General features: G+C 25.6%; 5 protein-coding genes across 6 annotated transcripts; all 5 read right to left on the reverse strand.

Annotated features, from left to right (window-relative positions):
• Positions 1-1,186: 1,186 nt before the first annotated feature.
• LOC114126284 (palmitoyltransferase ZDHHC6-like) lies at positions 1,187-4,348 on the reverse strand. Its single transcript, XM_027990201.2, has 9 exons — positions 4,133-4,348; positions 3,891-4,072; positions 3,744-3,828; positions 3,516-3,675; positions 3,312-3,429; positions 3,030-3,167; positions 2,363-2,428; positions 1,541-1,728; positions 1,187-1,480 (listed from the first exon to the last, which is right to left on the reverse strand). Exons 1-9 carry the CDS (start codon positions 4,194-4,196, stop codon positions 1,372-1,374), a joined length of 1,110 nt encoding a protein of 369 aa, XP_027846002.2. The 5' UTR covers positions 4,197-4,348; the 3' UTR covers positions 1,187-1,371.
• Positions 4,349-5,174: 826 nt separating this feature from the next.
• Positions 5,175-10,536, reverse strand: LOC114126285 (importin subunit alpha-1-like). 2 transcript variants are annotated; one of them, XM_050199153.1, is made up of 10 exons: positions 10,337-10,536; positions 8,484-8,585; positions 7,703-7,865; positions 7,457-7,613; positions 7,002-7,396; positions 6,762-6,937; positions 6,508-6,690; positions 6,262-6,444; positions 6,053-6,196; positions 5,175-5,971 (listed from the first exon to the last, which is right to left on the reverse strand). In XM_050199153.1, the coding sequence occupies exons 2-10, from the start codon at positions 8,553-8,555 to the stop codon at positions 5,894-5,896; spliced, it is 1,551 nt and encodes a 516-aa protein (XP_050055110.1). In that variant the 5' UTR covers positions 8,556-8,585; positions 10,337-10,536; the 3' UTR covers positions 5,175-5,893. The 2 variants fall into 2 exon arrangements, with proteins under 2 accessions (XP_050055110.1, XP_027846003.1); XM_027990202.2 differs by lacking the exon at positions 10,337-10,536 and adding an exon at positions 9,863-10,283.
• A 2,547-nt stretch (positions 10,537-13,083) lies between these two features.
• LOC126549612 (uncharacterized) lies at positions 13,084-18,537 on the reverse strand. The gene is made up of 4 exons (XM_050199270.1): positions 18,044-18,537; positions 17,866-17,955; positions 17,630-17,719; positions 13,084-13,222 (listed from the first exon to the last, which is right to left on the reverse strand). Exons 1-4 carry the CDS (start codon positions 18,259-18,261, stop codon positions 13,189-13,191), a joined length of 432 nt encoding a protein of 143 aa, XP_050055227.1. The 5' UTR covers positions 18,262-18,537; the 3' UTR covers positions 13,084-13,188.
• Positions 13,842-17,511, reverse strand: LOC126549555 (uncharacterized). Its single transcript, XM_050199058.1, has 2 exons — positions 17,172-17,511; positions 13,842-15,824 (listed from the first exon to the last, which is right to left on the reverse strand). The coding sequence occupies exon 2, from the start codon at positions 15,797-15,799 to the stop codon at positions 13,874-13,876; it is 1,926 nt and encodes a 641-aa protein (XP_050055015.1). The 5' UTR covers positions 15,800-15,824; positions 17,172-17,511; the 3' UTR covers positions 13,842-13,873.
• A 1,663-nt stretch (positions 18,538-20,200) lies between the features above and the next one.
• Positions 20,201-22,731, reverse strand: LOC114126275 (vesicle transport protein SFT2A). The gene is made up of 5 exons (XM_027990191.2): positions 22,494-22,731; positions 22,242-22,323; positions 21,197-21,375; positions 21,014-21,131; positions 20,201-20,946 (listed from the first exon to the last, which is right to left on the reverse strand). The coding sequence occupies exons 2-5, from the start codon at positions 22,308-22,310 to the stop codon at positions 20,818-20,820; spliced, it is 495 nt and encodes a 164-aa protein (XP_027845992.1). The 5' UTR covers positions 22,311-22,323; positions 22,494-22,731; the 3' UTR covers positions 20,201-20,817.
• Positions 22,732-22,750: the final 19 nt, after the last annotated feature.

Below are 22,750 nucleotides of genomic sequence, written 5' to 3' on the forward strand. Positions count from 1 at the left end.
TTATCAATCTTTTTAATTGTTTTAACACTCAGTTGACTGTTTAAAATCCTGTTCGATCAATAAATAATTGTCATATCATACAGTACTAATATTATTATAATTTAATTTTATAATTAAATATTTTTAAATAGTAAATACACTGAAAATAAGTATCTAGTTTCTACAGGAATTGGTATACTTATTATCAGTAATAAGTATAGATGTGGATATTTGTACACTTACCTGTTTTAAAAACAACAAAACATTGTCATGCCTTTACTATTTAATTATTTGTATAAAATAAAAATATTTGTTTAACTGGATCATCTCAAGGTTTTTGAATTTAATATTATTTGTTATTCCTCCAGCCACACTATATTTAGCAAGGTAATAACTGTCATTATTTTGTATTGCTTGGGCCGTATTTGCAGCATGATTAAACATTAACAAACAAAATTAATATCTTCAACAATAGTCAAACATATTATTGAAATTACAGAATTATATAATTTGTACAGTGATTAAGAAAAATATTAAATTATTCATAACATAAATTTTTAAAAAATAATTTTTTAGTGAAGGACACAGTAATATTATCCAATACAATTGGCTGTAAACAACTTAACTTGTCCTCTAAGTCCATAAAATGACACTACTAAACAGGTTGTGTTATTTAAAAATATTTTATAATATGGAAATGTACTGCTGAATATGATACAAGATTACTAAATCTATCAAAATTAAAATCATATAGGTTTAATGTGTTTTTATAGAATTTTTTCAAATTTAAAATAACTACTACAATTTACTCTCGATTATTCGCAGAATAGGGTGGCAGGGCATCCACGGATAATCTGCGAATAATCATTTTTTTCATTAAACATATTAAAAATTACCAAAAAGTATTAGTACTAAACAAATGTATTGTATTTGAAGTGGTTATCGAGTAATTGGCTATCACAACCCAATGAAACAGATAATGATGTATAATGTAAAGAATAAAGATATATATATATATTGTATACATATATGTATGTAGATGATTCCACGGAAGACAACAGATAATCTGCAACGAGGATAGTCGAAAGTGCACTGTATTTTGTTGGAAAGTTATGAGAAGTTAAATTACTTACCTTTTAATAATTGTAATCAAAATACTAAGAATATCATTTGGATTTACAAATTTAGGTTAAAAGAACTTCCAACATACTTTTTAAGGAATATAATATATATTTTTAAATATTATAATTAAGTAAAATCAAAGCTATTATTAAATGATTTAATTTTAATAAAAATATTACAAATCATTTTTTACAAAAACTTTAAAATATGTAATGTAATGTTTACATAAATCTGGTATAGAATAAATAGCAAAATAAAATTATCAGAGGTTTATTTGTCTTTCTTCAACGTGCTAGGTATTGAAAACACACAAGGTTTTGGAAACCATCCTCGTAGTCGAGTACCATTGGAAACATTTTTATGTCCATACATCCAATATCTGACATAAAAAAATGTTAACTGTTAAATTAAGTTAAAATGTATTAACAAAATATCTTACTTTCGAAATCTGGTGACTTGTACAATCTCACCAACATTCAATGGCATCCGTGTTTCGTCAGTCCATGGTATATTACAACAAACACATACACCAAACATTAATGGAAACCATCTGCCGTTGTATTCTTTAACTACTACCATAGGTTGTTTCCATGACTCTTTAATCAATTTTTGTTCTAATTGTTCAATCTTTAAAAATTATATAATTTAATAAAATATTACTATTTATTTATTACTCAGTTAAATGAGTTAAATCAGTAATGAGTTAAATTGATACTTTATTATCTCTATTCAATAAACAGCAATGCCTAATTCTTTACCTATAAATTATAACTATAGCCAATAAACAATTTTTAGAAGTAACAAGTAGTATTACTTTAATATTAACTTAAAAGACATCATTGCTTATAAGTTATAATATGTAATATAATATAACACAAGTACACAACAATTAGGTAGTAGAATATAATTTTTTTAGATGGATAAAAATGTTTGCATAATTATAAAATATATGAAAATTTAATATGTGACAGTTATGGCACATAGCATTATATTTTTCAACACAATAAGATATTAAAAAATAACAAAACGAAAATGTTTGTATGATCCAATAAAAATGTATCTATTATTAATATTTTTAGTACTCAGTCAGGTATTCCTAAGAAATGTGCAATAAACAAACACGAGTTATTTAAACATTTTAAATTAAAATAAATTAAGATTTGTCTGTGTTCAAAATTTAGAAAACTCAGCAAATTTTTTCTTTTACTTAATTATGTTAAAAAAAAATTAAAAATAATAAGAACTCAATTTTTTTACTTACAGTTAAATCATATTCACCACAATCATCTCGTACTGCCCAGTGAATACCATCATCTTTGGAAAAAAACTAAAGAAAAAAAATGAAAGGAATGATTAGGACTCTTTTGTATACAGTGTAACCTAACTTAACTGACACCTTTATATAATGAATACTTCTAAGAATAGACTCAACAAATACCTTAACAATACCTTGATACCTACCTAATGGATAACAATCTTAGCTTATACATAAGTATAATTTTATACATTTGTACATACTACACAACTGTGTCTCCAGTCATAACAACATGGCTCACAATTACTTGTCAAGATACAAATTACACCCAATTACATTATCTTTCTATATTACCAATAATAATAACATTAATAACTATGTGTACATTTATTTGGATTATTTATTAATATTTACTATCAGCTTTTTATTCATAAGAACAATATTTTTTGTAAACGGATACAAATGCGAGTTTGATTAAACAAATACTAATGCTAAAATTGACACTTGTCTTTAATATACACATATGATAGTCTCATGATTTCCTGTTATTTATATGTTTTACCATATAATTAAAACAAAAAGAAAAATTTAAGATTTTATGACAAAATGATAGATGCCCAAAGTTAGTTAACTGCAGTAAGTATAATTACATTTTTATAAAATATATACTTACTGCTTTAATATTATTTAATCTCCCTAAATTGTATGGATAAATAAATGGTGGTAAATTCCGATCTTGTTCGCGTCTTGATATTGCTTTTCCTACAATCCAGTCTTCAATATTCGTACAATTTTTTAGCACATATTTCATCTATTAAATTAATATATAATTTATATGGTCTTAAAAATTCATAACAATTGAATAAGTACATTCAAAATATTACACATTGTTAGTTTTAAACAAGTTATTATTAGATAAATAAGTATTTATTTAAATAATTACTTATGCACTGACTTGTATAAATAACAGTAAACTGAGAGTGAGGATTAAACATATTGCTAATCCAAATGCTGTAAGCCATAAAAGAGTTAACTTTAATGGAAAATAAATCAATACCCGGTGTCCATACTGGCTGTTTAAGTAGGCAATACAAAGTAAAATATATAAAATCAATTTTAACATAATCCACTGTTTATTTCAAAAACTAAACTTACTTACGCAAGTACAAGTAGAAGGGTCCTCAGTAATAATGTAGATGATTGAATAGATGCTACGATGGATACAAAAATAAATATCACAAATGATGGATGATTTGCATGACCTACACAAGTGTTTAACCATGGACAATGATGATCCATTTTTAACACACAACGGTTACCTAAATTAATGATTTTAAAACACATCAAATAGATAAATATAATTGTTAAAAAAGTTTCTGATTAATACATTTATGACAATGATGAACACGGGGTGCCTTATACCCATCACATATTCTGCAAAACTGTAAATATTGTTGGTCTTTTTCAAACTCCTATAAAACAAGAATTAAATTCAGATAATTGTGTAATAAAAAATATTTTAATTATATAGTACTGGTTTCCATTTGAGAGGGAGAAATCCTGGACCGACGATAACACATTTCAAATAACATGAAAAGCTAATAACGAATAGCGTCAGTAGAAGTGCATTATTGAGAAATCCACCCAATGAACCAAAACATGGCCACCACATTTCCGTAAAATATAACGTTGTCAGTGTTACAAATTTGTAAATTACTGAAATACACCAAAAACAAAAAATAACACCCATATTCTGACAATTTTTTAAAAACTTACTGATTGACAAAATTGGTCCCCAGTGAAGAAATCTTGCCAAAGATGATTGACGAACGGAAGTCATTTTAGGCAAGTCGGTGAACAACTTTCCATTAATTTAATACAATATTCATAGCAACAAAGCAAATTAAAAATTAAAGAAATCTTTAAAGTTTAGTTTTAACGAATATACTATAATATCTATTTGTATACTGTTTAGTAAGAATAATATAATATTTTCCTTAATCTATTATCACTTATCAATGATAATATAATAATAATATTATTGTTGAATGTTGATATTTAGGCATTTAGCTATAGCTGCAAAACTATACATAGTGTTGCACGCTTGAAATAACGGGCATGACTTTTTCTAATTTTATAGAAAGCATTCCCGAGGGCTGAGGGAGCTTGGTAAATTGTTTTCCGTTTGTTAGCAGGGTCGACCTTTAACTTTTAAGGGTGGCGTAGGGATGGGTTGTTTAACTCTTGATTTTTCAATATGTAGTCGGCAAATTTGACACTTAGGTTCAAGTTCTCGGTAATTCGACATAGTCAATATTTTTATTATTTTTAAAAATTATTTATGTAAAACGACATATTTTCGGGTACACCGAATCTTAAAAATTGTATATTGTATATGTTACGTTTGTATAAAACGACGACCACAACATTACGAATATATCGAATTATAAAAATAGACGAATTCATTTACTAACGGTTTATTGCACGACTGAAAACCCGCGGGTATCAAATATTGCTAGTACCTACTTTATTAATAACTAAAATATTCACGTTCACACTGTTCTTCTTCTTAATGACGAAGAGAAAATAATATAGATAAATTTTAAGAGCATTCAAATATTAATCACGCATAATATAAAAAAGTATCCACCTAATAAACCCTCTTTTTTAATTTAAGACATTCGATAGTTTTGTTTGAATAATTTATTTAAGATATCAAATTAAAAAGCTTGTTCAATTAAATACAAGCTACTTATCCACAAGATTCCATATAAGCTGTTATTAATGTTCTTATAGCAATATTGAAAAATATTATAAATATAAGCAAAATCATCCGTTTTTATATTCATTAGAAGTTAAAATGTTGACGTAATTTGCTATTAAACAAAAAATAACAATTTTTTGGTAATTAAAAAAATACAGAACTCTTACATCAAAGTGATGATTTATAAGATTATTCTATAGACTATAGTACTATATCATCCCATGTGGCCACAAGCTCAATATTTAAATAGATCATTAATACAATCTCTTATGTAATTAATTAAATTAAAAATAAGCTATTTTATAATTAAAAGAACTAACACTTCATAAAAAAATTGGTTAACTTAGATACATAGTATAAGTAAAATAAATGGTGGTAGCAAAGGAAATAAAATATTTTAAACTTTTAACATTTTTTTCAATTTAATATTATAACTGTAAATGTATGACATTTCACAACATGTCAAATACAATTGATTCTAAAAAGAATATTATTTAAATGATATACATTTTTTTCAAATTATAAAAGAAATACAGTGTAAGTATAATAGTATATAATAAATATGTACTTCCATTATAAACAATGAAAGCACATTACATTTAACATATAAATTTGTATAAAAAAAATAACTGGTTGAAAATCTAAACAAGTAATTCGATAACATAAAAATAAATTTAAGGATTTTGATACATAAAACAATTTAATGAAAAATAAGAACTGGTTAATTTTATATCAATCAGTTATACCTAATTTTTGAGATATATTTTCTCTTGTCAATGATCAATGCTGAATATATTTCCTGAACTCATATCTTGTGGAATTATTCCCAAGTCAAAATCCTGAATTTCATCCTAAATTATAAATTTAAAAAATATTAATTTTTATGATTAATATGTGAAATAATCAGTTTAAATAATTTATGTTAAACAAACCTCTCCTTGAAAATATTTCTCCACTATGTTATATGACATCTCATAAATCTTTTGAGAAGAATGATTTTGCAATGATTCCAAGTGATCTAATCCATTTGCCTCTTCAATTAACATACAGATCTTGCCTCGAGTGCAGTCAGATTTCTTTAATATACAACAAAATTTTGTTATAATATGTGACAAAATATAATATAGCAACTTTATTTTACTTCTAATAATTGATTAAGACCTTCCAGTATAATCTCTACCATTCTATCATCTGGAGAGATTAATAAGGCACAATAAGGTTCCAATATTCCAATATCAATTAGATGAGATTTCTGAGCATCTGAACCACCACTAAATAGATTGTTTATGGCCCAAGCAGCTTCTTTTTGTACTTTGATATCTCCCTATAATATTAATGTTTTTTTTTACAAAACCTATTCAACCAAAATTCTTAGTGATAAATTTACCCGTTGTAGAGCTCTAATCAAAACTGGCAATAAATTATGATCAATGGCTGCTTGAATTTGTTCTACACTACCAGCCATCACATTTGACAATAACCAAGCAGCATCTTTCACAACAGGAATACGTCTATGATTTAATAGATTATGAAGGTATCTAAGTACACCATGATCCAATGCATGTTTTGTCTACATAGATTTCATTTATGAATAAATAATTAATAAAAATAAAAAATTAATTAAATAAAACAATAACTTACCTGTACATCATTACCAGAAACAATATTGCCAACTACTCTTAGTGCAGGTATAAGAATAGTAGTGTCATCGACTTCTAAATATTTTAAAATTCCTTTCAATGCACCTGCCTCAATAATTACTTGAATCTTTTCATTGCTTCCATCAGTCAAGTATGATAAAGCCCAGCAAGCATTAGCTATTACATACAAATAGATATTATTATATTATTACTTATTAGTACTATTTCAGTATTTACTTACAAACAACTTGAGAATCGTTATGATTTAACATTCCAACCAACAACGGAATAGATGGAAGTAAATAATTAAAATTTGGAGGAGGAGTTTTGCTGCGACAAAGATTTGATAGCGTCCATACTATGTTCTGTTGTGCAGTGACTTGTTGAGTTGTTTGTAATAAACTGTTTAAAATTGGTACAATACCATTAGATAATACAATATCCCTAAGTTTGGGTCCATCACCCGCAATATTTCCTAAAGCCCAAACAGCTTGTTCCATCACACGTATATCTGGTGATTTAAGCAAATTAATAAGTAAAGGAACTGCACCCTCATTAACTATAGAAGTTGTGTTTGCTGATGATCCTGATGCTACGTTTGTCAATATCCACGAACATTCATACTGGAAATCAGTGCTAAAAATTTTTATATTTTTAAAAACATTAAAAATGTCTGAATATCTACAACAATCATACTCATTATTATATTTTGGTGTCAAGAAATCCATCAACATCGGTAAAATACCAGCTTTAATAAAGTCATCAATTGGAGCACATTTCCTTGAACTTAACATCTTACGAGCATATTTTAAGCAATTTAATTTTTTAACTGATGATGTATGACCTTTTAAACCTTGATACAATATTTTTACAATAAATTAAAATTACTATCAAAAATAATAATTAGACAATAAGATATTGAAAAAAAGGTATTTAATTCACCTTCTTTGATATCATCAATTGTCAATTCAACTTCAGGTTCAGGTTTTAATTCCAATTCATCATTATGGGCATCTAAAACTATATTTCTATGTTTTTTTAATTGTTCATCGCGTAATGTTTTTCGCAACTCAATAGTTACATCATTGCGTTTACGACGTAAATCCTAATAAACCACATAAGTTGTAAATAATGAAATTATAAGACTAATTAATAAAATAAAAATAAATATGTTATTAAGGGGATTGGTGACGGTGATTTCCTGTCTTTGTTTAACACACGCGCAACATAAGAATTCAGACGTGTTTTTTGTCCAACGTACCGATTGATACAGTTAAGCGATAAGAATTCTGAAAACAGATTTGAATTCGTCGTCAAGTCTACTTGAGAATGGTCAGTCCACATTTTTGATATTATCTGCCAAAATCTTAAAATCATTATATTACAAACGAGTAATTAAATTTTGTCATATTTCAATTATTTAAAAAGTTATATTTTAATATAAAAAATGTGGACTGGTCGTTCTCAAGTAAACTTGACGACGAATTCAAATCTGTTTTCAGAATTCTTATCGCTTTACTGTATCAATCGGTACGTTGGACAAAAAACACGTCTGAATTCTTATGTTGCGAGTGTGTTAGACAAAAACAGGCAATCACCGTCACCAATCCCCTTAACAGTACTTCAATTCAAATCAAATTAAATATAAACAAATATTTTAAGATAATTTTTTCAGCTATAACAGTCAAATTTAGTAATAACAATACCTATATAACACATTTACCTCATAATACTTATTTCTATCCTGGTATACATCAAAACTACGGCTATTAAGAATGGTTTTTTTTACAGGCATTTTTAATATTGATGATTTCAGATTTTGAATCTACAAAAAAAAAAAAATCTCTATTATAAAATTGAACAAAATATCTTACTTGAGACATTAAAAAATGTTAAAAACGCTTAGTTCTAAAAACTTCAACTCTGTGTTGCAAATAATGAGGTCATTTCAAACATTTTATATAAAAAAAAATATGTAATTTATTATTTTCGTTTTTATTGTATTGAAATGTGAAATAATTGATTTTTTTTAATTACAATTATTCAAAAACATAACTTGATCTAACTTGTTTTAAATAAATTGATTTCCCAAGGAGATATTAAGGGTGATACGGGACTTATGGGACATACTGTACTACATTATTTTGAATAAAAAAAATATAATATGTAATAAAATTTATTTATTAATATTATAAAGTCTTAAAAATTATTAAATATTATCTATTAAGTAATAACATAATCATAATAATTAATAATACAGTACAGCATCTATCAGATTACTCTAAATACCTAATCTAAAATCTAAATTAGTAAAATTCTAAATGGCTAATTAAATGTAAGCTAAATATTTTATTTTTTTTTCTCTTTAGAATAAGGTTTATAATTACTTATTTGAGTTCAAAGTTAAATTTTAATTATTCAGTAGGCTTTTGTTTATAGTTAATTATTAAGTTGACCTAGTAGTGTTAAAAATGGTTCAGTTATACAGTTTGGAATATGTCTAGTCTCTAACTCTATAACGGTCAGGAGTACAAAAGAGTTTATTAAATAAATAAAGTTATGTTATTATGTAATATTAATGTGTTCTTAATGAAGACTGTGATCTAGTATTCTAGCGGATATTCTAGTGAATAGACAATAGGTAGTTAATATTTCTGATAATTAAAATCAAACATTTAATTCTCGATAAATAAACCTAAAATAACTTTAAAATATTTAAATTTTAGTTTTGTTTCTATAATTAATAAGTAATAATGAATAATACACAGTACTTAGGCATCCATGATTAAAATAGTTGTGTATTCGTAAAAATCAAAAAATAGTACATTTACATTAGCCTATAGTGATAGTAAACTTCTTCATTATTAAGTTATTATGAAATGAAATTGTTTTTTTTTTTTTTAAAAAGAAGTATATATCAACAAGATACATTGTATTACTTTGGAATGTTATACAAAACTTATTTAGTTATAACTAAAACAGGAAATAGGAACTCACGGGCTTACCAATTAATACCAACAATGTAAAACCAAAACGTAGCTACTAAAAAATGTTTTAATTTAAACATACAAGATATAGTGGTAAATCAGTACAAATACTTACTCAATAATTTGTTTCCTGGTATTCTGGTGTTTATTTTATGAATTTAAGAATAGACGGTTATTACCAATATAAAAACTACCTACATATAACTATAATAACAAAATGAATAAAATTTATAGCTACTTTAAGTGATAAATAAATTATCAAGAGAGTAGAGATTGAATTAAATCAACTGTGAAACTGTACAACCTACAAAGTCTTTTGCTTGTTGGTCGAAATAACGAATTAGATAGGTACAGCAGTAAAGTCGACGGCCACTGCCCAAAGCTCACTACTCCACTAGTCACTACTCAGTACCTACTCACTAATCACTATCAAACTACATAATATTATATAATATTATGTTCATTATTTTATTAACGACCGAAAATTCCCGATCGTTTTGGTTATTGAGAACAAAAATTAAAATAGTACGCCATGACCATAACCAATAGCCATTGTTCATTACATGATAATATTATATAGACTACCTACTTGGTACTTATTATTTTTACATGCCGGTGACCGGTCAGACGTCAGTTGGTGTCGGCGGACAATCCAATCTATTTATAAATTGTTGATTAGTCTCAAATTTTTATTACTAAATAGTAAAGTTATTAATTATCTAATAATAATATCATTAGTATTACAGTTTTAAAAGTTTAATTAGAGTGCAGGACGCAGCTACAGCCTATAAACTATAAAGTATAATTAGTTTAACAGTTGGTATTATTATTATACATTTTTATTAAATAGGTACTATATTATTATTTATTGCTATGTTATTGTGTTTAGGTATTACTGTCTACCATAGAATATTATATAGATGAAACATTTTTGAATTTAAATCCACCACTCGAGTTAGGTATGATAGTATACCCACCACCCGGCCCCACTGGCCACAACGCCTATAACTATAGTACCTATATGGCTATATAACACTTTTGAACTAAAACTAAATAACGAGTTTGTATTGTTTTTTATAATTTTTTTCTTTTTTTTATTTATTCAGCCTTACTTGTTTCAACTTTGTAGGTATTTCATGTTTTTACAATATGACGATTTTAACAACTAACAATAGTAAGTAATGGCGTAATGCTGATAATTATAAATTATAATATATAAAAGAAAAATGTTATAAAAAGATTTCTTGTGGTAGGCGTGGTTTATGGTTGTATTAGTGGATTCTCGGAATGTGGATGTCTGAATAGTTAATAATAATTATTATATAGATCCGAATGCCGATTTTACTTCGTATAAGTTATAATAATATATTAATATATAACTATATAAGCCCCTTTGTTTATTTGTTGAGTCTTTCATAGAAGTTTTAAAATTGATTTATTACCCATATTAACAGGTACCTAAGGTATTCCTAATAAATATGTAATAATATGACCATGGATACATCCACCTTGAATATGATCTTTTTTTAGTAGTAGCAAGCGTTTTATTTGTAGATACTCTGTAAGGTTGAGCTGTGGTTTAACAATTGAAGTAGGTACTCTTGTAGTCTTGTGTATCATTGGTTTATTTTTTTATTTACTTGTACATGTCAGCTTCATAGGTACACATAGGGGATGCTTAGCATCTCCAGTTCCCTGTAAAATTTATTTCAGTTTTTCACCAATCATTTGATAATTATTGTGATTTAATGTGTTTGAATTTTTTTTTCATCACAAATAGACAATATGTAGTTCACAAATTCACGATTAAAAATGTATTGTATGAATGCACGTTTCAGTTTTGGTCTAAATATAAAATAATAAACAGCAATTATCTTATAGAAAATCACTATTTTATCTTACGGCTCACATTTTTTTACAAAATTATGTTTAATGATGAAATAACTATAAATTTAAAAAAACTTTTTTCTGAAGAAAGCTTAGTTGGAAAAATCGTTGAACTTTTTTAACTTGGATGAATATAATAGTTTGTGTTTTATAAACACTTTAAAATTAAAATGTATGCATTTGTTAAAAAATAACTTATTTAACTAACTTCAAATATTTATTAAATGATCATATCTTTTGAAATATTATATTCATCTGTGTTCATTGTTTGATATACCTATTAGGATATTTTGAAAAATGAAAATATCAACACCTAGTTTATCAGCAGAAATGTTGGTGTTAAACATCTATACATAGCTCAAAAAGAGTAGATATTCAGACTCCAAATATTGTTAAATATTAAAATGTGTGATATCATTAACCATAGAATAGACACATAAGAAATGATACAATCATTTTTAAAGACTAAAATTGTATTTATAGCAACTATATTATTATTAAAGATAGAGAAAATATCAAATACACTACTTATATAAAATAATCTTTAAATTCAAAGTTGGCCGGTAGGTTATTCTTTAATATTTTAAATTTTTTGATATAAATGTTATTAAATGATATGTTTGGTCCGAACACTTAAAAAATTTGTTTTAAGTTATCATAAGTTTTTATTATTGTTATTTAGAAATATTTTAGATACAAGGCTATATAATTTTATAAAAAAATCATCAAATTCACTAAAATTTTCTATTAATTTTGTAATTTATAAAATATTCAATTTTTATAAAAGTCTTATATTTAAATACATGGTTGTTCATACCTAGTAATATTTAGAAGTATTATAAATACTTATTTGGCACAATTTTTTTTTTAAACATTTAAACCTCAAAATTGGATATAATTAGATACTTATACAATTTTAGTAATTTTATTGTAATTTAAAAATATTATTCATTGATACTTATAATATAGTTGCTTCCTACTTAAAAAATGTTTATGTATATTATTATATTTTAATATTTTATTTGCAATTTTTAATCTAATTTTATTGGCAAAAATTAATTCAATCTTATGTATTCTATAAAGTACTATAAAGTATCTGGTAAAATAAATTACTAAAATGTATGTCTTAAAATATACATTAAGTAGTAATATAAGTTCACTGATCATCTCCTCTGAGAATCGTTTTTCATATGCAATGATATATTATTGGATTCACATTTTACCAGGTGTATTTTATCCAAAAACACTTATTGTACAGTAAATTGGTTACCTATTTCCCTCCTTAAAAAAATAAATCATCATTTTAATTTCTGTTTTTGTTGATACATATATTGAATTATGGTTTTAGGTTTTATATTTAATATAATATAGTTTTATTAAATATTTATATTTGTGGACTATGGTTGGCATAATTTAATCTATAATTTTGTTTTGTAAACAAATTATTTACTTAAGAGGCCGTCACACTAAAAGTGAAACGCATACAACGTCCGAGAGAACGCGCTGTTAGGTGTTTTCGTGATCCGCAAGCACGCGACGTTTTAACCACGCCCACTACTGGTAGTCGGCGGCCAGCCGAGGATTATGCCTATTCGGGAGCGGTGTTTATTATTATTTGAACCTTCGTCTAAGACGGATCGCGCGTAAATATACACGTAAATGGGTAAATGCAGCTGTAATATTTTTAATACCCGCGGGTACCGATGTGATTTGTATTTATAATACATTATTAGATATTTACTTCATGAAATATTTATAATAAAGTAAATAATAACTAATTTATAGCAATAACCTAAATTAATATTACCTAAATATCTAAATATTAGTTTTGTAATATTTAAATGTATTGCGTATATTTTACATTATACATTATTCGTGAACATGCTACAACTTACAAATTTTTTTGGTAATTCAAAGAAAAATAGAATATTGAGCATAATAACCTGTACCTACTTAAACACACTTAAAAATACATAATTTAATCATTTTATAATCTAATATTTAATTACCATACAAAATAGTAAAAAACAAATATTTCTTTAACCTTTTTTCAAATGTATTATATTATAAACATATAACATAAAGGTAATAATTGCATTTTTCATGTACATTAATATGAAATTAAAATTTTTTATCATTAAATAATTAAATAAAATATACAAATTTAAAACAATACTTTTAATACTAAATAAATAATAAATTAAATTAAATACATTATTTCTGTATGGCTTTAAAGTGTTTAAACAGAATCTTGACTCAAGCTCGGGTACACTTTTTTGCTATTTTTAATTGAATAGCGAACATGTTTTGTGTCTAGCGAGTCTTGATCAAAATTTTGATTTTTTTTGTGTGTCTTTAACATTAAATAATGGGTAATACTAGAAAAAATTCCTGCCAACAGTTTTGCACTCCACCCAAAGGTTTTGTATAAAATAGTAATATTAATCCCCGTATCCACTAGTGTTAATATTAATTTTACAATAAAAAATATCCCCATCAGTCCCGAAACAAAAGTACCAATAGTTGTAAACCATCCCCAAAGTTGATGTAATTTATTTTCGACCATGTTGCTTATTGTCTGTTCGTCAATAAGATATTTATATTGCAGACCTTGGTTAGTCGTATCATATCCCATAGATTGTCTTATTAAATTATTTGTAGCAGCACTCACTTCTTGTGGAAACAATATATGTTGCTGAAAAGCTTTCATTGTGTCTTGTGTGTATATACCAGCATTCATAAGCGATTCTGGACTTTTGTACGACCACGTCCAGGTTGTAGCCGGTTTGAGCTTTTGTGGTTTTTTTATTTCTTGTATATTGGGTACAATACCAAACCAGTCTCCGTCCAAATTGAAGCCAGGTGGAAGTAGTATATTACAATCAATTTGAGTTCCAAATTGTTGCAATATGTGCGTTTTGGGGGCCATGAAAAACGTTTTGTTGTTATATAAAACTGGTAGTTCATTAAAACATACATTTTTTCTCGATATTTCAACATTTACCTTTTTACATTTTATTAAATATATTATTTCGCCTGTTTTCACTGCAGTAAAACCTGGTCCTTCGCCCATAAGATACGAAAAGTCGGAAATGCTCGAAGAGGCTAGTGTAAGCTTTTGTTGTAATATTTTTCGTTCGAGATCACACTGTTTTTTAATTATGTCATTATACAATGATGTTATCGTAGATTTAAAGAAGTTTTCAACATAAACAAATTTTGTATTAACGTAGGCTAACAAATCAGTGTTTTGCGGAGAAATTGTTGTTGTCGTAAATCGATTGAAAAATGCGGTATCTACAAGTATGACTAACTGTATGTGTTCAGTTTGAATCACTGGCATCCCGCATGCAAAACTTTTTTTAATTTGTTTTAGGGAAAATACTATTTTATCCGTTTCCACAATATAGGTATATATATTATTTGAAAAATCATTAATGGCATTTGAAATTATTAACGATGCAGGACCATCATATAAAACATTGAAATCTTGTACTTCACAAGTGAAATGGTTGTTTGTCCATATAGTCTCTCCTTTAAAAGAATCAAAACCATAATTTTCAGATAATTTCATTTTGGTTCCTGTTGGAAGTATGAGGATATTATCTTTACTATTTGCTATAGCCGTACCTTCTGAAAGCAATATTTTAAATTTAGCTTGTACGACCACATCTTCCCACTCTCCTCTGCTTGATTTAAAAGTTGTGCCTTTACAATTACCATACTTGTCTAATGTTCCGGCAATGATATTTGTTACAAATATCGTTTCGTTTATTTTTAAATCTGTCACTACTCCTCCCGTTTGAAAAGTGAAAGATTGTTTCTGGTGAGTCTCTGAACATCTAGCACTACCTAACTCTATTATGTCGGAAAAATACCCTCCCTCTACAACTTGTGCGTCTTCAAACGCCGAACACCTTGTTATTAAATAATCAACAGTGATCAGGCATGATTTGAAATTAACTGGATATGTTTCAACCCTTTGCAATAGTTGTATTCTTGTTACCCGTTCTGTTTTCGAAGGTATTGGAAGATCACAGTTGTCTACTTCTAGACTGTCAAAGGAAGTTATATTTAGGTTAGGACCTCCGCAATCGTAAGCAATGAATCCAAAAGTGAAATGTATGGTTGTAATAATAACAAATAGAACTTTTTTGATATTCATGTTGAGTGTTGACTGGTTGTAATACCTATTATGAAATAAAATATAAATATTATATATAGGTACAATTTAAATTAAACACTTAATTTAAATATTGTGCTTTAAAAAATAAGAGAACGGATTTAAATGCTCTAAAAAACAAGAAAAATTTGTATAAAAATACGATTTAACGCACTCATAACAGCAATTAAAACTATTTTTATCATTGAAAAAATTTGTTTTACTGCATAAATTCTTATTCTATTAGGTTTTAATTTGATCTAACCTAACCTTAATCTGATCGGTAAAAAAAAATATAGTAAATAATAAATAATAAAAATACAAGTAGGTAGGTACGACGCATATACGATTTTTATGTTTATTCAAAAATAATTCATTGTAAAAACTTGAAACTTGTATCAGATGTTTACATTAGTATTTTCATTTGAGAATTAATACCTAAAATTTGAAAATTTAAAATAAGGTTTCTCATAAAATGGGGCATACCCGTTTTTGACCAAAATCAAAAATGTATATAATATATGTAAAAAAATAAAATAATTGCTGCTAAATAATTTTTTATAAGTTGCATAAAATGTTGTAAAATAAATATAGAACATTTTTAATATATAAGAATAGTAAAATATTAACATTATTTTTATGTTAATATGCCACAATATATATATACAATATTATATAAAAAATTTAAAAAATAGTATACAATTTAATTTTAGGGTTTTTAATTTATCTTACAATTGCACCTGGATAGAATTATTATTCGTAAAAATACAATTCTTTACGAAATTATTTACAAAACGATATTAATTATACACACACAATAAAAATTATCACTATTTGTTTCATATAATATTTAAGTTTTAAAGGTTCTGCAACTTAAATTCAAATATCTTGGTACTATTCATTACAAATATTTACAATAATAGTATCTTGTATCTTTTGACAAAATTACATATTATTATTATTTTATTATTTTAAATAATATTATACATATTGTGACATATTAATATAAAAATAATGTTGATATAGATAGTCTTAAATTTTAAATAATTTTCTATATTTTATTTTACAATATTTTATGCAACTTATACTTTTAATAATTTTGCAAAAGTATTAAAAGTATCTATATAGGTAATTGCCATAATTTTACAAAAATGTTTGTTTTGGTCGAAAAGAGAATCATTATTTTTTAAATTTGGTCGAAATTTCGTAATATCATTCCGTTTGTAAGACTCGTCCAAATATAATAATCGAAAGTTAATAGGTACCTAATTATCTCCGTTCAGAATCATTTTTCATCGTATACAAGATTTATCAATGAACTAAAATTTAAAATTAAAAAAAGTATATTTTTAAGTAGTTATAAATGGGTACTTACAAATGATGTAGCGTTTGTTCTGAGAGTTGATGATATGTATAATGTATATGTATAAATACAAAACTATATATAATTTAAAAGAACACTGACTTTAAAAAAAACTGTATTTAGAAAATAAAAATTTGTCTGGAGTCTCGCAATGATGGTGACTGGAAACACTTACACACTGTAACTGAAACTGATCTCGAGACTGTGACTGAACACTGTATCGCTTTTTTAAATATCTATAATATAGGCTAATTTTTTTCTAATTTTTAGATTAGACTTGTTTAATGTTAATGTATCATGATAATTGAGGTATGATAATGCAATTACAATTAATGTTAATTATAATAAATGTTCCAATTTATGATATTACAAATTGATATAATATATACAAAAATCGTTGGAGTTCTCATATACATTCAAATTTATATAATCAGAGTTTTAATTTAAATTATTAAACATTTTTAATTTACCTAATTGTTTCCCTTGATGTGCATGGTAGTTGATTGTCAGCACCTAAGAAAAAAGGTGCCTCAACAGATTTTACGAGCTCTGGATTTTGACTTTAAAAAATATATAAAAATATTGTATTATATAAATATTTATACTGCTGCATGCGATTATGTAATACATTTTCCGTATATTATTTAAATATTAAGTTATTATAGTTTACCAAATTTAATAGCTATATAATTTAGCAAAAGTTTACCTAATTGTTTCCCTTGATGTGCATGGTAGTTGATTGTCATCACCCAAGAAAAAAGGTTTCACAACAGATTCTACGACCTCTGGATTGGGACTTAATTAAAAACAATGTATTGTTATAACTGATATTACGTTATTATTTATACATATTTTATATTTTAATCATTTAATATTTTACTTACTTGGTTTTGTTTTGAATTCCTAGAAAATTCATCACTCGATTACTCAATTTCTTTTTAGTTGATAACTTTTTCGATGGTTGACGAGTACGTTTTTTAAGTTGATCCATTTTAACGTTAAATAAAAAAAAATTAAACCACAATAAAAATTCAATTAGAATGTAAGTTGTTACTGGTGTGGACAGTTTTACAGAATGACAATAATTTTGATGTCTTCCCATTTTGATATGCACTATTATCGTTGATCATAATATTTAATTATATAATTACCTTATACTAGTTATACTAATGAATAATGCGAGTAATAAAATAATAATAATTTAATTATCACAAATAGGTACTTACTTTTATACTATATCTAATGGAGAAATGATAGTAGATATAATATTTATAATATAATATATTAGATATTAAAACTATCTTGAACAAATTATGGTCATTACTCATTAGTGTTGAGAATTTTAATTATTGACGTATTATACATATATACATTTATTTAGATTAGTAAGAGCAAACAAAAGTTTCTACCAATATATGTCATACTGTCGCCTTTTTACTTGATAATAACCGAATGTTTACATATATTAAATAGGTATAAAAATTTTATACTACAACACCCATAGACTATAGTAGATTAATTCTAGTTTTATATGAAAAATACTTTGACCACATATTTTCTACTGATGATTAGTGTAATCATGTGGATATCAATAAATACTTACATAGTAATCTCAATACGTTTATACACAGTTATATATTATTTAGGGTATTATATACTATGTAGGTACTATGTACTACATGCTAGCAATTAGTTTTTGATTCAACTATTTCAATAAAATCATTAAATTGCTGTATGCATTTATGTTTAGTTTACAAAAATCTGTATTTAATATAAAAATATTTATAATAAATTAAAATATTTATATTTTAATTCCACGGCATTCTTTTAAAAAAGCCCTGCAAAAGTTATCAACAATGATTTTTTTCAGGAGTAAACGACATATTTCTTTTGTATACACTTATACTCAGTTAAATTAAAACATTTTCATATTTTAAACCTAACCACTAATTATATTGAAAAATTTCCTACAGTTTGAAAAAAAAAATTGTCGAGATCGTACATTTTTCAGCTGAGTTTTGGCAACTTTATGATACTTTGTGGTTTCAACATGTGTTTAGTTTATTAGAATATGAATTTGAATTATTATATCGAAATAATTCAAATAATATTCATGGGCCATATTATTATTTTCCTTATCGATACTCTGGGTATTTATAAAACGCGCGCGGCTAGATAACCGGTTTCGATCTAGGTGAGGTACCGCTGCATATGCGCGAAGTGTGGGGGAATGAGTACAGTTTTAGAACAGTGCCGCAGTTGTTTCGATAGCAGCACACGACGGCCGTAAAATCATAATTTTTTTACAACAAACATGGTTTTTTGATTCCAATAGTACTCAAGTCTCATTAGTCGTAGAAACATGATTTTGGTACCAAATTAAACGTGAGAAGTTGTACTAAAAACTGTTGGAACAGAATTTTGATATCTCAATTTGCTGATTTTATATAATTTTTTAAAAATTTCAAAATTTTAACAAATTTCAAATATAAATAAAATCGGTTTGAAAACAAATTTCAAAAATTTGTTCCAACAGTTTTTAGTACAACTTCTCACGTTTAATTTGATACAAAAATCATGTTTCTACGACTAATGAGACTTGAGTACTATTGGAATCAAAAAACCATGTTTTACGGTCGATTTTTTCCTAGTGTGACGGCCTCTTAATATTGATGGCTGGCATAATTGATCAAATGACTTTTAATCCTTTACTTATACAATAAAATACAATAAATATAGACCAGCGATTCCCAAGCTGTGCACTAGGGGCACTGCGGTTTACAACAACTCATAATAAATAATTTAAAATGTATAGAATTTTTTTTTTTTTGTTCTGTCTTTCATGTTGTTTATAGCAAGACACTATGACTAAATTTGATTCTAAAAAAGGCACTGTGAAAAAAACCGCTGATATACAGACTTTTTATATAATTAAACACGAAAAACAATTTATTTGTTTTTGAATTTTTTTTTTTTTAATAAATGTAGTTTTTATTTACTTATTAATCTTTAGATTTAATATAATTGTAAAAATGGAATACTTAATTTTGTATTTATCAACAAAATAACTAAAAAATATATTCGTAAATATAATTTAACATACAAGATACATTGTTGCTTAAATTAAACTTAACTTTATAACATTTCCAAATTAAATTGACATAGTATCATAATTAATTGACATAATACAATATAATAATTGACATAGTTTGGTTAGTGAACATAAGTTGTTAATAGATTCAAATTACAATCAGCTATAAAAAAAATAGAAATATTTCTCTTAAACAATAACAAAATCAGATTCTATAGGAAGACAATAATTATAATTAACAGTATCATATAACATTTTTTATCTCATTAGTTATTGCTTCTTAATCAATTTCTCTATATATTTAATTAAGTTTATACAAATAATATGTCTTAAATTAATACCAATAAAGTATTAATAACAATAATGTATAAATTATGACTTGGTAGACAACTGAATTTACTTAAATTACTAAATAGTTAAGTATAAATTTCAACAAATCAATGTACTGGAATATAACAAATCGGTAGATATCATAGTCTATTTTCATATTATATCATCTATGATTACAATTTTAGTTAACCATTAATTTGCATATAATTGACTTATTAACTTCTAAGCAATGAATAATTATGCTATGATTGTAGACATCGAGCTTTTAATGGCATCTCTAGCATAAGGTATGTAAGACAAAGAGTACCATGTCAATGCAAGAAATTGAAAAATAATGCAAAGAAAAGTTAATGGGGCGTTTTTCATCTGAAATTATTAATATACAAAATTACTATAATTATTAATTCAATAAAAAATTCTGATTGCAACTTACGCCAATTGCAGCAACTAATGTAAGGACTATCATTGCAAGAGCAATGATTGTTGCAATAATTCTAGAGGATGAAAACATCTTTTTTATTTGTTTTACTGGTCCCATTAAAAAACAAGTACTGAAAATTAATTAAATATTTGTAAATAATATTAAAATATATATTTATATTTTATTGTATTTTACCTAAGAAGCGATGTAACATTTCCGAGTGTATAAAAAATACCAAATACAGCTATTCTTCTATGTAGAGGTAAAACTAATGCTGTGGCACCCAATAGTGAAAAAAAAATTCCAATTACAAAGCATGCAATAAATCCTTTGATACGAGTAGACCATTCTAGTGATGACATTTGATTAACATTCTGCAAGTAGATATAATTTAAATTCAAGTTAATTATCTAAATATATGTCACACATTAGAAATAATAATCGTTTAATAAAAATAATAGTAAATGTATTCTAAATTAATAAAAAGGTTACTAACTTTTAGATATTGATAAACATTTTAACTGGTATTTAATTACAACACAATTTTATGTGATATATATATAATTTGTATTAATTAATTTAAAATCTGGTTGGTAACCCTAATAACATTAATTATTCTGTATAATTATTATACAATGTTTTAAGATTAATAATAAATTAATAACTATAAGTGCAAATTATTACAATGCTTCTAATAAATCCTCATATAAAAACTATAGAACTATATTTTATAGACATAAAATAACTATTCTGTAACTTGATTTTGCAAATAATGTCCTTATGAAAGTTGATAATAAATAGGTAAGCTAATTTTCTAAAACTTACTTCAATACTACTTAAACATAAATTAATAATATAGGTAGTAGTTTATCATTCCTCTTTTCTAACCAAATGTGGCATATACTATAAGCGCTATCAAAAATAATAAGTAAATTATGAAGATATTAATAAATATATTAACAATAGCATGGGCACCCAATGGGGTGGGTAAGATAGGGCACTTGCCCCCTTCTGGATAAAAAATATTAAAAACATATAGTTCAATAAATATTACCACAATATTATTATTATCTTTATTAGGTACCTTACATTTGAGAATTTTTTGATTTTGACCCCCCCTAAAATGTTACCTATATGCGCCCATGAACTACAAAAGTAATATTATTTAGACTACAATTAATAGCATAACATAAATAAATGATAATATTATTTGTAATAAGACAGTGTAAAATTTACTTACAGGTAAAATTCCAGTAGAACTATCATTGTCTCGATCTTGACCACTCAACGCTTTCTTTAGCATATCCATATTGAAATGATATCTATGAAACAATTTTTATGAAACTCATAATAAGGCTAAAACTCGAGTTTTTCCAAATTTATGCAATAAAAAAAAGTTAATCTTCTATTGAAGAAATGTCGATTTTTTTGTAAAAATTTTAAGGACAAAATTGGATAATCTAATAATAATAATAATGTATAAATATGTAACCTGTAGCAGTAGCGGCAGTAGTACTATGTTATAGTAGTAGTCAGTAGATGGTAGTTTAAATGTACAATACACAACCAAATGTGATGTTATTGTTTTAAAACCACGACGTTATAGTGTACGATTTTAATTTTATTTTGGATTTAACCTTATAAATTATAATGCACAATTTTTATTACGAAGAAATAGAAAAATAATTGTTTTTTGTTGTTGAAATATATTTTAAACATTGATAAGAGATAAGGGCACACACCGCGCGC

The sequence above is a fragment of the Aphis gossypii genome, chromosome 1 (genome assembly GCF_020184175.1).
Source record: "Aphis gossypii isolate Hap1 chromosome 1, ASM2018417v2, whole genome shotgun sequence".
Lineage (NCBI taxonomy): Eukaryota > Metazoa > Arthropoda > Insecta > Hemiptera > Aphididae > Aphis > Aphis gossypii.

Excerpts from the sequence above, each read along its gene's own strand:
- LOC114126284 (XM_027990201.2), bottom strand. The coding sequence starts at position 4,196 with ATGACTTCCGTTCGTCAATCATCTTTGGCAAGATTTCTTCACTGGGGA. Across the intron at positions 3,829-3,890 it reads TCCCTCTCAAATGGAAACCA|GAGTTTGAAAAAGACCAACA; the intron begins GTACTATATAAT and ends CTTGTTTTATAG. Across the intron at positions 3,168-3,311 it reads GTTTACTGTTATTTATACAA|ATGAAATATGTGCTAAAAAA; the intron begins GTCAGTGCATAA and ends TTAATTTAATAG.
- LOC114126285 (XM_050199153.1), bottom strand. The coding sequence starts at position 8,555 with ATGCCTGTAAAAAAAACCATTCTTAATAGCCGTAGTTTTGATGTATAC. Across the intron at positions 7,397-7,456 it reads ACACCAAAATATAATAATGA|CACTGATTTCCAGTATGAAT; the intron begins GTATGATTGTTG and ends AAAAATTTTTAG. Across the intron at positions 5,972-6,052 it reads AGAAATATTTTCAAGGAGAG|GATGAAATTCAGGATTTTGA; the intron begins GTTTGTTTAACA and ends TTTATAATTTAG.
- LOC114126275 (XM_027990191.2), bottom strand. The coding sequence starts at position 22,310 with ATGGATATGCTAAAGAAAGCGTTGAGTGGTCAAGATCGAGACAATGAT. Across the intron at positions 21,132-21,196 it reads AATGTTACATCGCTTCTTAG|TACTTGTTTTTTAATGGGAC; the intron begins GTAAAATACAAT and ends ATTAATTTTCAG. Across the intron at positions 20,947-21,013 it reads CATTAGTTGCTGCAATTGGC|ATGAAAAACGCCCCATTAAC; the intron begins GTAAGTTGCAAT and ends TAATAATTTCAG.
- LOC126549555 (XM_050199058.1), bottom strand. The coding sequence starts at position 15,799 with ATGAATATCAAAAAAGTTCTATTTGTTATTATTACAACCATACATTTC.
- LOC126549612 (XM_050199270.1), bottom strand. The coding sequence starts at position 18,261 with ATGGGAAGACATCAAAATTATTGTCATTCTGTAAAACTGTCCACACCA. Across the intron at positions 17,956-18,043 it reads GGAATTCAAAACAAAACCAA|TCCCAATCCAGAGGTCGTAG; the intron begins GTAAGTAAAATA and ends TTTTTAATTAAG. Across the intron at positions 13,223-17,629 it reads ACATCAAGGGAAACAATTAG|GCATAATCCTCGGCTGGCCG; the intron begins GTAAATTAAAAA and ends GCTCCCGAATAG.